This window comes from Carcharodon carcharias, chromosome 9 (assembly GCF_017639515.1).
Source record: "Carcharodon carcharias isolate sCarCar2 chromosome 9, sCarCar2.pri, whole genome shotgun sequence".
NCBI lineage: Eukaryota > Metazoa > Chordata > Chondrichthyes > Lamniformes > Lamnidae > Carcharodon > Carcharodon carcharias.
The window spans coordinates 95,592,422-95,610,014 of NC_054475.1; the positions used below are offsets into that span (position 1 = coordinate 95,592,422).

The 17,593-nt window shown below is 43.0% G+C and overlaps 1 protein-coding gene across 2 annotated transcripts in view; it reads left to right on the forward strand.

Moving 5' to 3' along the window:
* Positions 1-17,593, forward strand: part of sash3 (SAM and SH3 domain containing 3) — a 91,608-nt gene that overhangs the window by 46,154 nt on the left and 27,861 nt on the right. For both annotated transcript variants that reach the window (XM_041194770.1, XM_041194771.1), the window contains 3 exons: positions 6,742-6,840; positions 10,355-10,501; positions 16,857-16,998. In XM_041194770.1, coding sequence (XP_041050704.1) covers positions 6,742-6,840; positions 10,355-10,501; positions 16,857-16,998 — 388 coding nt within the window. The remainder of the gene's footprint in view (positions 1-6,741; positions 6,841-10,354; positions 10,502-16,856; positions 16,999-17,593) is intronic.

A 17,593-nucleotide genomic window follows, 5' to 3' on the forward strand; every position in this document is an offset into this window, starting at 1 on the left:
GAAGGTAGAAGTGGAGAAGCCTCAACCTTTGCAATTGTCCAACAGGTTCAAGATTCTTGCAACCTGTCTGGATGAAAGTAGTGGCTGCAGGGTAGATGAGCAAACTGACTATGGCACCATGGTACAGGAAGCCATTCAAGTGGGGAAGTTAATAGGAATGTAGTGGCAATTGAGGACAGTATAATCAGGGGAATAGACACAGTTCTCTGCAGCTGAGAGCAAGAGCCAGATGGCTATATTGCCTGCATGGTGCCAGGGTTCAGGACATCTGCTCTGGGCTGGAGAAGAACTTGCGGTGGAAGGGTGAGGATCCAGTGGTTGTGGTTCACAAAGGTACCAATGACATAGGTAGAGCTAGGAATGAGGTTCTCTTCAGGAAGGTTCTGCTCAGGGAGCATAAACAGCTAAAGGCTAAATTCAAAAGCAGAACTTCAAAGGATTATCTCAGCCACAAGCAAATTGGGGTAGGGTAAATCAGATTAGGGAATTAAATGTGTGGCTGGAAGATTGGTGTGGGAGAAATGGGTTTCAATTCATTGGGCACTGACACCAATACTGGAGAAAATAGGAGCTGTACCATTGGGATGGTCTTCACCTGAACCATGCTGGGACCAGTTTTCTGATAAGGCACATAGCTAGGCTGGTAGGGAGGGCTTTAAACTAAATAGTGGGGGCAAGGGATCAAGATTGGAAAGATGTGATAAATTAAATAGATAAGACAAAGCAAAAACTGTAGGGAATGCAGTGGCATAGTGGTATTGTCACTGGGCTAGTAATCCAGGGACCCGGGTTCAAGTCCCACCACCTTAGGACAGACCCAGCAGAGATGGCGGCACAGTGGTGTACAGTCAGGAGGGATTTACGCTGGGATTCTTCAATATCAACCCCATGATATCTCATGGCATCAGGTCAAACATGGGCAAGAAAACCTCCTGATTACCATGTACTGCCCCCCCCCCCATTTAGTTGATGAATCTGTACTCCTTCATTTTGAACACCACTTGGAAGAAGCACTGAGGGTGGCAAGGGTATAGAACGTACTCTGGTGGGGGACTTCAATGTCCACCACTAAGAGTGGCTTGGTAACACCAGTACTAACTGAGCTCGCTGAGTCCTAAAGGACATAAGTGCCAGACTAAATCCGCAACAGGTGGTGAAACAAGAAGGAAAGCCATACTTGACCTCATCCTCACCAACTTGCCAGCTGCAGATGCATCTGTCCATTGCAATATTGGTAGGAGTGACCATCATAGAGTCCCATCTTCACATTGAGGATACTCTCCATCCTGTTGTTTGGCACTAGCACCGTGCTAAATGGTATAGATTTCCAACAGAACTCAAGGCTGGGCAACGATGAGGTGCTGTAATCTCATGGCCCAGCATATCCCCCACTCTACCATTACCATCAAGCCAGGGGACCAACCCTCGTTGAGTGCAAGAGGGCATGCCAGGAGCAGCACCGGGCACACCTAAAAATAAGGTATCAACCTGGTGAAGCTACAACACAGGACTACTTGCATGCCAAACAGCACAAGCAGTAAGCAATAGACAGAGCTAAGCAATTCGATAACCAACGGATCAAATCTAAGTTCTGCAGTCCTGTCACATCCAGTCGTGAATGGTGGAGGACAATTAAATATCTCACTGGAGGAGGCTCCACAAATATTCCCATCCTCAATGTGGGGAAGCCCAGCACATTAGTCCAAAAAAGTTAAAAGGGGAGGAATGTAGTCATTATTCTTTTGATAAATATAGGACTCTAGCTTCAAGAATAATTCTATTGTAAGATCACATGATCTGTGTAAAACAGTTTGTAGTGCAGGGACTTCAAGGAGGGAGTTCTTCCTTAGTTATAGAGCTTGAGCACGTATCTGCGGCTGCCGCCTTGTAAATAAAGTTCAATATTTCCACCAAGAAAAGTTGACTGGAAAATCAACTCTATAACACTTTGCTACCAATATGGAAAAAACTGGTTTAGCCATCCACTTGTCAGATCTTTCCTGCCTCAAAGCACTACTGGGTCCTGCTCTCATCTGCTAAAACTGCTCATGAGGTGATGTGAGAGTGAGGTGAGAGTGGCTGCCCTTGACATCAAGGTCACATTTGACTGAGTGTAGCATCAAGGAGCCCTAGCAAAACTGGAATCAATGGCAATCAGGGGGAAAACTCTCCGCTGGTTAGAGTCATATCTAGCACAAAGGAAAATGGTTGTGGTTGTTGGAAGTCAATATTCTCATCTCCAAGACATTACTGCAGGTGTTCCTCAGGGTAGTGTCCTAGGCCCAAATTTCTTCAGCTGCTTCATCAATGACCTTCCCTCCATCATATGGTCAGAAGTGGGGATGTTCGCTGATGATTGCACGATGTTCAGCACCATTCACGGCTCCTTAGATACTGAAGCAGTCCATGTCTAAATGCAGCAAGACCTGGACAATATCCAGGCTCAGGCTGACAAGTGACAAGTAACATTCGCACCACACAAGTGCCAGGCAATGACCGTCTCCAACAAGAGACAATCTAACCACCGCCCTTAATGTTCAACGCCATTGCCATCACTGAATCCCCCACTATCAGCATCCTGGGGGGTTACCATTGACTAGAACCTGAATTGGACTAGTTCAGGACTTGTAGCTACAAGAGCAGGTCAGGGGCTAGGAATCCTGTAATGGGTAACTCACCTCCTGACTCCCCAAAGCCTGTCCACCATCTACAAGGCACAAGTCAGGAATGGGATCAAATACTCCCCGCTTGCCTGGATAAGTGCAGCTCCCACAACATTCAAGAAGGTTGACGCCATTCAGGACAAAGCAGCCTACTTGATTGGCACCCCACCCACAAATATTCACTCCGTCCATCACAGTGGCAGCAGTGTGTACCATCTACAAGATGCACTGCAGCAACTCACCAAGGCTCCTTCGACAGCACCTTCCAAACCTATGACCACTACCATCTAATGGACAAGGGCAGCAGATAGATGGGAACACCACCATTGGAAGATCCCCTCCTCGTCACTCATCATCCTGATTTAGAAATATATTGCCGTTCCTTCACTGTTGCAAGGTCAGAATCCTGGAACCCCCTTCCTACCAGCACTGTAGGTGTACCTACACCACATGGACTGCAGTGGTTCAAGGCAGCTCACGTCCACTTTTTCAAGGGCAACTAGGCATGGACAATAAGAGAAGCCAACATCCCGTGAATGAATTTTAAAAAATCGTCCTGAAATGAAAAGATAAGCCTAGGCTTTTTTGCTGTGAACCAACTCCTTAAACTGCTGTACCCTGTCTCCTCAACCCTCACCTCCAACAATGGGAGAGAGGAACTCATGGGCCAGGGTTTTACAGGCCCACCACAGCTGTCTCCCCCCACACACCCACCCCCCCCACCCCACCCCCCACAGCGGATGTGGCAAGCATTTAAATCTTCATTCAGTTCAGTTCAGCGGGACCGTAATGTCCAGCTGGGCAGCAGGGGCCATAAAATCCTGGCCATGGGCCTATTTATCACCAAGACCAAGACCACCCAAACCACCTCTGATACTTCCCTCCATTCACTTAGCTCACCAGGCCAAACTTATGAGGTTTCCTTCCTTTCCTAGCTCAGACATGCATGTTCTTCTCACTTCTCTCGCAACTCCCTCCTGTTCTTTCAGTCCTTGCAAACTGCCATTCCTTCTCCAACTTCCCTTTCAAGGTGATTAAACATGTTATCATCTTCCAAATTGCTGTCCATCTTTCCTGGAACTCCAATTTTGAATCCTTCCAATCAGGTTTCTGTCCCTGCTAATGCACCAAAATGGCTCTTGTCAAAATCACTAATGACATCGTATGGACTGTGACGGAGGTAAACTATCCTTCCTTATCCTTCTTGATCTATCTGCAGTCTTTGACAAGGTTGGCCACACCAGCCTCTTCCAACACCTCTCCACTATTGTACCGTTGGGTGGGACTGCACTCACCTGGTTCCATTCTTATGAACCTAATCATCGCCAGAGTATGACTTACAATAGATTCCCACTTGCGGGCCATTAGCTCTGGTGTACAAGGATTGATCCCATAGTCCCACTTCTATTTCTCATCTACATGCTGCCCCTCAATGACTTCATTGGAAAATATAGTCAGTTTCACATGTATGCTCTGGCAGCCAGCTCCACCTCACCATCACCTCTCTTGATCCTTCCACAATCTCTAAACTGTCACACAACTTGTCTGACATCCAGTACTGATGAGTAGAAATTCCTCCACCTAAATAAACAGAAGATTGAAACCAGTGGCTTCAGTCCTTGCCACCAACTCCATTCTCCTTCTTGGAAAATGTCTGAGCCTGAGGCAGACTGCCTGCATATTTGACCCTGAGATGACCATATATCTGCCCCATCACTAAGGCCACTATTTCCACCTTGTAACATTGCCCGACTCTGCCCCTTCCTCAGCTTATCTGTTCCTGAAACTCTCATCCATCCCTTTGTTACTTCCAGACTTGACTATTCAAATGTACTACTGGCCAGCCCTCCATGCTTTACCCTCAGCAAACTTGAGGTTATTCAAACTCTTCTGCCCATGACCTAACTCACCACCAAGTCACATTCATCCATTACTCTTGTGCTCACCGACTTACATTGGCTTAGGTTAGGTAACGCCTCAATTTTAAAATTCTCCACCTTCTTTTCAAATCCCTCCATGGCCTCACCCATCTCGATCCCTAATCTCCTCCAGCCCTGCAACCTCCGAGATATCTGCACCCTTTAATTCTAGCCTCTTGCACATTCCCAATTTTAGTTGCTCCATCATTGGCAGATGTGCCTTCGGCTGCCAAAGCCCTAAATTCTGGTAACGACTTCCTAAGCATCTCCACCTCTCCCTCCTTTTCCTTTTTAAAGACACCACTTAAAACCTACCTCTTTGACTAAACATTTGGTCATCTGATAGCTTCATGGCTGTAACTTCCGACTAGCGGGGAGTGCTGGCCCGCAGGAATTAGAAGAAATAAATGCCTACTTACCTGTCGTTGAAAATTACAATGACACTTCCGTTCGCCGGAGGTGCTTGGGACCTGTATCAAAAGGCTCCTCGCAGGCCCCAGCTAAGTGTCGTTCAACCATATTCTAGGAGGCCATGTCTCCTTTCTTACAGCACGTGCTGCCATACAGCCGGTGAGTTTAAAGGGCCTGGGAAATAGACAGGCCAAGGGTTGTTAAGTGTCTAAATTAAGTGCATAGGATTTGGGGGGTGTTCAAGGAGCGATCCAGGGAGGTGGATCGGGAGTGGGAACAATGGGAGTGGGGGAGAGTCAGAGTTGTCGGTTGGAAGTCCTGTGGGGGTGGGGCAGGTCAGAAGTCCATGAGGGGTTGGAGGTGGGAGGTCCAGGGCAGTGGGAGGTCAGAGGCCTGGGGGTGGGGCGGGAGGATGGGAGAGAGTGGTTGGGGTTCAGAAATCTGGAGGGGGCTGGAAGTCCATGGGGAGTGGGGTGGGTGTCCGAGGTCAGGGCGGAGTCCAATTGTAGGTCCAGGGGGATGGGGACGAAAGGGGATTGGGGGTCGCACAGTGGGGGGTGTCAGAGGCAGGGGGCTAGGGGCGGAGAGTCCCGTTGGGTTGGTCTAACAATCGTTACTCAGAAGTTAGATGAGGTTTTAATTCTTCTAACTTTTTCTGAATAACTTTGGTATAACCTTGGTAGAACCATCCGAAGTTTGTGATTTAAACCACATTTATTCAGAGGAAGTGTGCACTTCTGGGCAATTGCTGAGCAAACCCTTATCTGGGAACTTCCCAGAGGGATTCCCCAGTGCATCTTTGGGGTACCCCTGAATCCAACGGAGCTCGGAAGTTACAGGCCCTTATGTGGTTCAGTATCAAACTTTGTTTGATAACGCCCCTGTAAAGCACTTGGAGCACCTTATATTAAAGGTTCTATATAAACAAGGTTGACATCTCTGGAGTGAGGCTTTAACCCACAACCTTTTGACGAAGAGTATTATCATCAATTCAAGGCTGACACCAAAGCATACTTATGGAATGATGACGTGATCAAAAATCACCGGGCAATTTTTAGACTTCCATCTAAAATCAATCACATGATACCATACAGTTATCAATATTGAACAATTAAGAAAAACATCATTACTGATCTATTTCAATGATTATTCAGTGATTAATTATTTCTACCCAAATAATCAAAGACCATGGCCCCTGAAGCTTCACAGTGGAATACTGGTATATGACAGTTTAATGTGTTCATCTGAAATCTCTTTCTTCTACTTTAGCAGGGATGTTAGTTTATTTAAATAAATTGGTTGCCTCTCTGCTGAAATAGCAGACAGGGGATTCCAATAAACTCTGGTATCTCATGGCTATTACCCATGGTTTACTTTTTTGAGTTGATGGTTTCAAAATATTTGCTTTGTCTATGCTCATCAATGGGTGGGGTGAGGGAGGGATATCAGTGGTAAGGAATTAGATCACCTTTCCAATGGGCTGAGGACAGGAAAATGGGCAGGTGTTGGGGTTGGGGTACAAGTAAGGTGAGGGAATGAGGATAAACTGGCTGTCAGAAGTGTAGTGCTGGAGCAATTTTAGCATTAAACTCAAAGGGGAGGAAAATCTAGGCCTTAATTCCATCAAACATTTAAATATGCATCTGTACTTACAATGACCTCGGCTGTGGAAAATTAAGCAAACATATAATCAACAAATTAAGGCCAAAATGTCACTTTCTCTAAAAGTTTATAATTTTTCTTACCAGCTCTCTTTGCAAAGATCAAGCAGCTTCAAGCACTTTGAACGCTCAAAGCCTCCATCATCGCCGTTGGTTACTGACCAAGAACTCAATTTTAATGAAAGTGTAAGTCTGACGAATAATTCTGTTACAAGATTTTCACTGAATAAGTAATCTGATTTTGACAAAATGGAAGGAAGGTTCTTCTTGAGGACCTGTCTTTCTTTTACCTCATTTTTTAATCTTGTCCGTCTTCGTATATTTTCTCTCATATAGAAACCCTCCACAGGGAAGATAAGTTACACTTTGGGTCATAAGACCAGTGTGTCATTCTTGCAATCTCCTAGCAGCTAGCTTTCGTGATACTGGTAGAAATGCCGGCACGAGATCACCTGCTTGGCCTCTAGACCAGTTAGCAACAAGCGCTCACAGCATGTGATCTAGGATGTCACACACTATCAGAAAGCCTTCTGAAGGATGTGAACAAATCACTAATCCCACCCAAAAACTGTTGGGGGCAGGGGTGGTGGGGTAAAGATATCAGTTAAGGAGCAATTGGCATGGTGCTCAATTAGTTGAGCTTGTGAGATTGAAATTTAAATAAATGGGATAACAAACAGGTAAGACAAGTCTCAAGTTTAAGGGAGATTACTGAACATCTGAGAGATTTTAGGGGAAGTTAACTCCCAGGCAGGAAACCAGGGAGCCATGTGGGCCATATGCTTGAAAGTTGAAGTGGAAGCCATTGTTTATTTTAATGGTTGTTCTTCAATAATATTCTGTCAGACAGGTGCTCACATGAAACAGCTCACTGACTTTGGGCCTGCAAAGATCAGATAGCCCACAGGATGCCAATCTGGCAGTAGGGTAATGTGGGTTTCATTAATTAAAAAGGGCGGCAGGGTCAGGGTGAGCTTAGGGTGGCTGCATCCCTAACTTTCTTCATGATAGCCAGAGGGATGTCTCTACTTTTCTTAGTCTGACAGGAGGACAGAATTTTCAATTCTGCAGGGAATAGGTCAATCAGAAAGTCTGGGAAAAGCCATTATTCTGATTCCACAACATGTTAGTGACATCAATGATTTGTTCCCTGCTTAGAGACCCAACTTGATTGACAGCTGAGCCTTCAGTTAGGCAGGGAGCATTGTCTCCTTTTAACCCAAATCTGACCATATTTTTCAGTTAAAAATACCAGCCATGGGTCTCTGCTAGGTGTCTGCCAAGTCTCACAGAACAGAACTCAGTGTACAATTTAAATTGCAGTTCTAATGACAATATAGTGAGTTAGAATTCCTACTCTGGACAGCTTAGCTACAGAAGCTAAGAGGAGGGAAGGTAAAATCTAGATACGATCTTATTGTGCATACATATATTGTAAGTCCATAAGAAATAGGAGCAGGAGTAGACCATTCGGTCCATGGATCTGCTCCACCATTCAATAGGATCATGGCGGATCTGATTGTGGCCATAACAGCACTTTCTTGGCCGTCCCCCATAATCCTCGACTGCCTTGTTAATCAAAGATCTGTCTAACTCAGCCTTGAATATATTCTGTTATGCTTAGAGGCCAGTTTAAAGTAGACAAAGTTTGAAATCCCAGTTACCCACTTGGAGAATAAAGTCACAAGATTCTGTGGTTTTAAACAAGCAAAATAAACTTTACTATACAAGGTCAAAAAGAAACCAAATTACAATATCTATCCTATACTCTAACATTTGGAATTAATGAAGTAAATATGAATTACCAGGCAAACCATAGTCAAACACACCACAGTGTACATTAAATGGCAGATGCAACCAAGACAGACCCCGTTGATTTCTTAGCAATCCACCATCTTGTTAAAACTTAAAACCCCTCATGAGGGAGGCAACTTCTTCACTTTTGAAGATCTAGTCTATTAATTCTCTCAAAAGCCTTTTTGACTCAGACTGTCTTAATGATTGCTCACCTCCTGATGGGTCAATCTCTCCTCCTGAGGATGTGTTGCACAAGATTCACAAAGTTGAATTCCCACCTCTAGTTACCAGCACACTTTCAATTCTTCCACAGGCCATTAGCTTCACTAAGCCGGCATTGCCGCAGAGTTTCTCAACTCCAATCTCCTAGCTGCACCAAGCTATAAATGCCTCCCAGGGCTTCTCTGAGCCTAACGGTCAACAGCCTGGAACAAGCAACCTTCCCCCATCTTCTCAGATCCTTAGAACTTTGAGCCCTAGCTGCACTGAAAGGCTCCCAGGGTTTTTCTGTGAATTGCAAAACATGTGAGGTCCAAACTGCCATCCAACAGCTACACCAAACAACCCCAGTGCTTCTTCAAGTCCCAACTTGAAGCCTGTTGGGAGCCTGCTAACAGCAGCACCCTTTCAGCATAGCCTCTTCCCCTGCTGCACAACACAGATCAATTGAAACCAGAGAATCTTAAGCTTCACGCATCTTCATGACGATGCAGCCTTTCAGGGCTCATTCGATGCTTTTAAACTAATTCAGCTCCAACTCCCAAAAACAAAACATCTCTCTGGACTATACTCCTTTGCAAGCAGTACAGATATCACATCTCCAGTTCTCCAGCTAAGTAAGCCCGCCTGCTGTTTTGTGGTTCATTTATTCTGACTCTATTAAACATGGGTCACCTTCCACATTGTCATTTTCTTTTAGGTGTTTTGGCAATCTCCAAAGCCCAGCATTTTAGTTACCTTATGTTCACAACAACAATCTTCCCAGAATTAACTAAAACATTAACTCTGAACTAGATATTCACAACAATTCAATGAACCATTGCTCACCATGGAAGAGAATTCCAAAGACTGACAACCTTTTGAGAGAAGAAATTCCTCCTCCTCTCCATCTTAAATGGGAGACTCCTTACATTTAAAACTATTCTAGATTTCCCCACGAGAGGAAACATTATCTCAGCATCTACTCTGTCAAATCCCCTCAGAACCTAATGTTAGTTGAGTAGCAATATACTGGTTGAATGCATTGTTTTGATAATATTTTGTAACTGGGAAAATATTAAAGTGAGTTTCTGTGAAGTTACAGATGTAAACCACCATATAATACTAAATATGGTTACTTTTGAACATATTGTGGGTGCAAATTGTAATGTGATATTAGTCATGATCAAGTTAAAACATTTATATCCACTCTTAAAAAATGATTACCAATTTAATGATGAGGTTAATGCCTCGTTAGAAATGTAGACAAAATAAATTCACACCACCTCAGTAACATATGGAGATCTTGTGGCACAGTAGGTAGTGTCTCTACCTCTGAGCCAGAAGCTTTGGGGTTGAGTCCCACTCCAAGACTTGATGGCTGTGGAGGACAACTTCATAACATGGTGAAACAGGTCAATTATCAGCTTGTAACTCCTTCCAACACGCCTAAGGTGAGTTGTGAGAGTGGGAGCACCTCCTGGTCAGCCAAGCTTGATGTGGAATGGTACTCCTCAAGCTACAACCTCTGGTGATAGGCTGGTGGCCTGTTCCAGGAAAAATAAGCCACAGAAAGAGACATAGGTAGGTACTTCGTCTGCCCCATGTGCCACTAGGCATGGGAAAGGAACAAAGAAAAAAAAGCATTAATATATTTACTCATAATGTAAGAGTACCTGTGACCAGACATTGATTTTACTTTCAGGAGGGGATGACTGATGCTAAGGAGGCTAGCATAGAAGAGCCCACCAAATCTGGAAACAGACTCGGAAAGAAATGGCGAGCTGTTATTTCACGTACTATGAATAGGAAGACAGGTCGAATGATGGTGAAAGCTTTGGCAGAAGAGAGGGTAAGAAGCATTTCAGGGTTCCACATTGTCAGCAGCACTCCAGCTTCTGGGTTGTGATTATTTTCATAGAAAATTTATGATACAGAAGGAGGTCATTCAGCTCATCACATCCATGCATGTCAAAAAAGCAACACAACCAAGCTCATCCAAGATATGAAGCCAGGTCCTCTCGCATCTCAGTCAGTGAAACTCTCTAAAGAAACATCATACCCCTAGACCAACACTGTAAAGATTTCCTTTAAAATGAAGGAAATTGCTAAACATTCTGGGTAGGAAAGAATTCATGGCTTGGTTTCTTTTCTTTAAAAAAAAATTGTCCATTTCTCATAGTTTGTGTCCAACAAGATCTTATTGCCTTGAAATTAGGTTTTTTTTATATAAAGTTCTCGTGCCGCTACTTTAACAGAAGTATCAACAAATTTATTTTAAACAAGTGAGTAAGTTACTTAAGGTAGTCAACAACACAATTTCAAACAAGTGATAATATTTGTGCCCACTAATTTTCAGAAACAAATTTTAAGATAAGGGTATAGATGAATGTGGACTGATATCATTGGCAGTGCACGATACCATATCTGCCTTGAACAAATATTGTAATTTTAGAGAATGTGGGAAGGATTTGTACAGAATCAGGTATACCGTAGCCAATTTGAATGACTCTCAAAGAAGTTTTAAATTGGATTACTCATAACCATATCTGATAACTGAGCCTTCCCAATAACTGATTAACAGAAAAATAACGAGGATGATTTTTAAGTCACCAAAAAGTGCAAGTGAGGAGATGGTGCTTCAAAAGGGTGGGCATGACTTCCCATCTCGTTCCTGCTGAGTGTGGCCAGTATTATGTCAACATCAATTGCCTAGCTCCGTGCGATCAAAGCAGCCACATGGTTTAGCTGATTGGCCATTCAATAAACAAATTAGAATCTTATGACATGCAGTGGAGGTACCGTAGATCGCGGCATATAAATCGCAATATAAGAAGCATATAAGAAGCCTCAAAAATCCTTCTGTGATAATTATAATTTTATCTATTGTATAATATACCTTTAATAATGTTTGTTAAGGAAGATCACACTGTCTTTAATACCCAATAGGAGTGTAGCGCAGGCTATTTCTGTAGTTAGCAGTCATTAGCTAGCAGTGTAGAGATAGATTTTGAAGTGAAAGCAGATGTTTAGTTGCTGCTGAGTACCTCTGTAAATAAACTAAAAGTTTCCACCTAAGAAGAGTCTGCTGATCAACTCTATCAATAGTACCAACTCGGCCGCCACTCACCACAAACTGGTGACTAGGGTAAAACAAGTCTAACAGAAGTCAAGTGAAACAAAATCAGCACTGTACCTTGCACAGTAATTGTAAGTAAAAGCTCATTTGAATCGAAGTAATTCTCTCTCAGAATGCCACAATTCAGAAGAATTGATCCTCTCGATCCAGCAACGGGCGATTGGTCTCATTACATTGAACGTCTCATGTTCATTTTCCAAGCGAACGGGATTACAGGGGAAGAGAGAGGCGGGCGATCATCGTAAGTACTTGTGGGATTAAAACATGGCTCGATTCAAAGTTTGATGGCACCCAGTGCCCCAGATTTGAAAAATTTTGATGAATTGGTAGACCTCGTGAAGGGTCCTTTTCAAGCAAAGCCCTCAGTCTCGATGCAGAGGTTCAAGCTTAACTTGAGGAATAGAGCCCCAAGGGAGACAGTTGCATGCGATGTGGCAAGTTTGAAGCAGTTAACAGAACATTAAGAGTTTGGTCCATCTCTAAAAGACATGCTCAGAGATCGTGAGTGTGTGGTGTGAATGAGGACATGATTCAGAAGAGATTATTGTCTGAAGTGAATTTGGATTTCAAGAAGGTGGTAGAGATATGGCCATGGAAAACGCAGCACGAGATTCAAAAGCAAGACAGGGTGTGCAAAATGGCGCCGTCCTCCACATCGGGCAGGAAACCGCAGCAAAAAAAAAGGGTGCGAAGTGCTAAACTCTGCCGAGAAAGAGGAAACAGCCTCCGCTAGCCGGAAAATGAGAAACAATGACTTAGCAGCAAAAACAAAGAATAATTTCAATAAAGACGGAAACAAGCAGTCTTTTAACAATTGGCGGTTTAAAAAAATCAAATGTTATTATTGTCACAAAAATGGACATATAATGAGACAGTGCAAGAAAAGATTCAAGCAGGCTTTTAAACAAAAGAAAAAAACCCAGTGAGATCTACAATGTAGAAGACCCTAAAACAACAAATTCAAATATTTACTCATTGTTTAACTTGAAGGTTGGAAAGATAGAACCAATATATGTAACAGCGAAAGTGAATGGTAGACCTGTTAGATGGAAATGGACACCGGAGCTCCGCTACAGTAATTGGGGGAACATAACTTCAGATATCTGAATAATGGGAAACATGAATTAAGAAACAACTGCCCAATTAAAAATATACGCAGGTGAAGACATCCAAGTCAAAGGCATAAGTAGAGCAACTATCCATTATGGAAGCCAATTGGCAAAGCCACCCTTGATGGTTGGTAGCAAGGTGAGGCTGCCAAGCATCCTGGGGTGAAACTGACTAAAGGAGATTAAGTTAGAATGGGCTGAAATTTTCCAGTTGAGAGCAAGTGGGTTATCAGAGCTACTTTGAAAGTACACCACAGTCTTCAAGGACAAACTTGGGAAGATCCAGAGGCTGCAGGCAAAAATCCAGAGGAAACCCTCCAATTCTTGAAGGCAAGGCCAGTACCTTACGCACTGAGAGAAAAAGTCAACACCGAACTGGATAGACTAGAGAAACCAGACCTGTGCAGTTCTCAGAATGGATAGCGCCCATAGTCCCTGTCCTTAAACCCAACCAAAGCATCCAAATTTGTGAAGACTACAAATTGATAGTTAACAAGGTAGCTAAGCTAGACAGACACCTCATACCAAAATTCAAAGACCTATATGCCAAGCTGGCAGGTGGAACCACCTACATGAAGCTTGATATGAGTCATGCTTATCAACAACTAGAGTTAGAGAAGGCCTCCTGGGAATGTGTCACAATTAATACCCACAAAGGTTTGTACCAATATACTCTTAATTGCCTTTCAGCATCTCCTTAGCTTCCACCATCTTCCAGAGAACAATGGAAAGTTTACTGCAGGGACTGCCCCAGGTTGTAGCCTATTTAGACTATGTTTTGGTGACAGGATTCACTGAAAAAGAGCATTAGACAAACTTAGAAGAAGCTTTAAAACATTTCTTCCAGGCTGGAGAGCATTTAAAAAAGGAAAAGTGCACGTTCCAAGTGCGGGAGGTAGTCTATTTGGGTCACCCGGTTGAGGAGAAAAGGAGCGCCATAAGAGAGGCACCTGCGGCAAAGAACGCCTCAGAGCTCAAATCATTCCTAGGAGTGATCAACTATTATGGGCGGTTCTTACCCAATTTGTCTACAGTGCTGGCCCCCCCACCCCTGGATTCTCTACTCAAAAAGAACCAATGTTGGTCTTGGGAGGTGCCCCAGAAAGAAGCTTTCATAAAGGTGAAACAATTATGGCACTCGTCCAACCTATAAGTACATTATGACCAAAGGAAAGAATTGTTGACATGTAATGCATCCCCCTATGGAGTGAGAGCAGTGCTCTCCCATCAGATGTGCAATGGCACAGAATGACCTATAGGTTACGTATCAAGGACGCTCACCACAGTGGAAAAGGGATACTTACAGATAGAAAAGGAGGCCAGTCAATCATCTTTGGTGTCAAGAAATTACATCAGTATGTACACGGCCGCCATTTTACAATTGTTTCAGACCACAAGGCATTGCTAGCATTGTTCGGCAAGGACACAGCTATACCACCCATAGCCTTAGCAAGAACACAATGGTGGGCTTTAATCCTGGCAGCATACAGCATACTTTCGCTCATAGGTCTGGCAATCAAATCACGAATACAGGTGCACTTAGTCGTTTGCCTTTACAAGAAAATGAGGACGACATCCCAGTTCCACTGTTAAGTTTCTTTGGTTCCTCGCCAGTATGTGCTTGACAGATCAGAGACTGGACAAGTCGAGACCCAGTCCTATGTCAAGTGAGAGAACAAGTTCTTCATGTTTGGTCATAAGAGCCCATATCTGACAAAATCATACTTCAACAGAAGACATGAAATAACCAGCCAGATGGCATCTTACTGTGGGGAGCTTGAGTGATAATTCCTCCAAAGGGAAGGGAGCCACTTCTAATTTAACTGCACACATCCAGAAATATTCTAAATGAAGACCTTAGCTCGCAGCTACCTATGGTGGCCTGGGATTGATGGTGAAAGAGAGAGTTTAGTGAAGAATTGTGTGCAATGTCAGCAAACTGCAAAAGTTGCCTTCAACAGCTCCGTTACTGGGAGTGACCAGAGGACCATGGGTGTGGTTACACATTGACTATATGGGACCTTTGATGGGAATAATGCTTCTGTTCATTGTCAATGCCTACTCAAAATGGATGGACATGAGGTGAAGTCACCGTCTTCTGCTACAATTGAGAAACAACGTCAAAGTTTTGCCATTAACGGACTACCAGAAGTAGTCATTTCTGATAACAGCATGGCATTTACAAGTGCTGAGTTTAAACGGTTTATCAGCCTCAATGGTGTCACATGTAAAAACTTCACCATACCACTCTTCCTCAAATGGATTTGCCAAAAGGGCTGTTCAAACTTAAGGTAAGCATAAAAAAACTAACTGGAAATTCCTTAGCAACTAAGCTAGCACACTTCTTTTCCATTATAGGCCCCTTCTCACACAACAGGTGTCACACCTGCGGAGTTATTGATGAAACTCTGTCTCAGGATGAGATTGAGCTTATTAATGCTGAATTTAGGGGGCAAGTTAGAAAGGAGTCAGAGAAGCCAGAAAACTAGACACGACTGGCATAGTCACGAGAGGAAATTTGGGGAAGGACCAAGTTGTTACCAGGTGAAATGTGCAGTGACTGGGCCTCTATCTTACCACGTGGAAGTGGAAGGCTGAGTCATATGGAGACATGTGGATCAAAGGAAGAGAGAAACAAATCACGAAGAACTGATTCCATCAGTGTTCATGACTGGGTCAGCTTTTCCTGTGGAGGATACTCAACCTAGTACAGACATGTCTGATGTTCTTGTAAGAGTTGAGGACACAGAACTGCAAGTGCCCACTGAAGCACCTGATGTTTAGGCAACTCCAGAAAAGGAGGTTTCTGACAAAGAATCTGAAGTTGTGGAGCTGAGATGCTCTACTTGCCAAAGGAAACCCCCAGAAAGACTGAGTTTGTAAATTACTTACCAGTGTAAGTCTTTTGCTGTCTTGAGAAGATTGCACGAAAACGTAAAATGCATATTTGAGTAAAGGAGCAGGATGTGGTCATTATGGTTTTATCTAATGTGTAATATAGCTTTAAGGAGAATAGTTAAGGAAGATCACATGACCTTTAATACCCAATAGGAGACGAGCATGGGCTACCTCTGTATTTGTAGACAGTAGAGCAGAGAAGAGTTTGAAGTGAAAGCACATGTTTAGTTGCTGAGTATCTTTGTAAATAGACTAAAAGTTTCCACCTAAGAAGTGTCTGCTGATCAACTCTATCAATAATACCAACTCGGCCACCGCTCAACACCTTCCAAAAATGAGGTTGACCTATACACTGTGTATAAAACGTGAACCGCCAGTTTTGATGTAGGTGGTCACCATTTTGAAATGAAAGAAAAAACATAAAACCTGTAATTCAAATGAAATCAATGTGACACATTTTATTGAATTAATTAATTCTGCAAAGGTACCTTTAACCACAATCAAAACATTTTAAAACCAAATTCATTGTCCCAGATCTTCTGAGCAGTGGCAATGGTCCGATTGCTGTTGAGCTCGTAAATTCCTCCGACTCGATGCTGCGTGTTTCTTCTGGGATTTTCCGAGCCCAGCTTTCATAGAAATGCACAGCACAGCATCCCTCAGGGAACTCTGTCAGAGTGGAGTCAAGTTAAGGATAGACATGACAAGCCTCCTTTTTACAGCACCTAGCTGCTGTATGGCAAGTTTAAATGTCTAGTCTTCAAAAATTAGTGAATGGATGAGTGAATAGGTGAGTGGGCAGGTATATGCAGGGTGGGTGAGGTGAGTATGTGGGAAGGTGAAGTAGATGAGTGAGTGAGTGAGTAGCCAGGTCAGGGGTAGTCCAGTCGGGTCAGAAGTGGTAGTCAGGTAAATTAAGAAAGAATTACAGCTGAGCAACAATGGGGGAAGGGACTGCAAGTCTGATCATGAGAGAATACAGATTAGCATCTCCTTTAAAAAGGTAGTCAAATAAAAGATATGCTTCATATATTGACTTGTTTCCATATTTTCTCCCTCAGAGCGAAAGTGGGGAAGAGAGCCCCATGTCTCCAATGGCACCCGATGACCTTATGTACTTGCGACTAGGGGACAGTGCCTCATACTCACCCAGTGAATCAGAAGAGAATCTCAACAGCCCACTCAGTAGACAGGCTTCAAGCTGTAAGTAATAACAGTAAACAGTACAGACCACAAACAGACAAAAATGTGCAAAAGGAACCTTTGAATATTCCTTCTAAATCATTTTGGATTGTTGTTTAGAAATGGGTGTCACACTGAAAACTCTCTGAACTAACTTTAGTAAATCTCAGCAAAAATAATACAATTATTGTAATTAAATCTTTGGAAATTTTCATCTTTATTTTGCAATGTTAAAATTTAAAATTGAGGCAAGCAAATGTTTATACATTTATGATTAAGGTTCAGAATCAAATTATGATTGCAATCCCCATCTTAATTCATTCTTTGCATTTGAATTACAGATTTAAAATAAATTCAAGATTGAGAGAGGTCTATGCTCTCATTTCTATTCAATATATCTTGCAACATGTGATAAATTCCTTTGAGATTCAATTGCATTTATGTCAGGTAAATGGTCTCAACAAGATGTGTTCATCATATTACCCAAAACATACATGAAAGAGGCATCCTTGCCTACTGTATGAATCCATTACAAACATTTACAAAGAGCAATTTAGGAAATTGTAAATTGATGGCATTGAAGTTTTGAATTGATAACCAGTTGTGCTACAGCAGT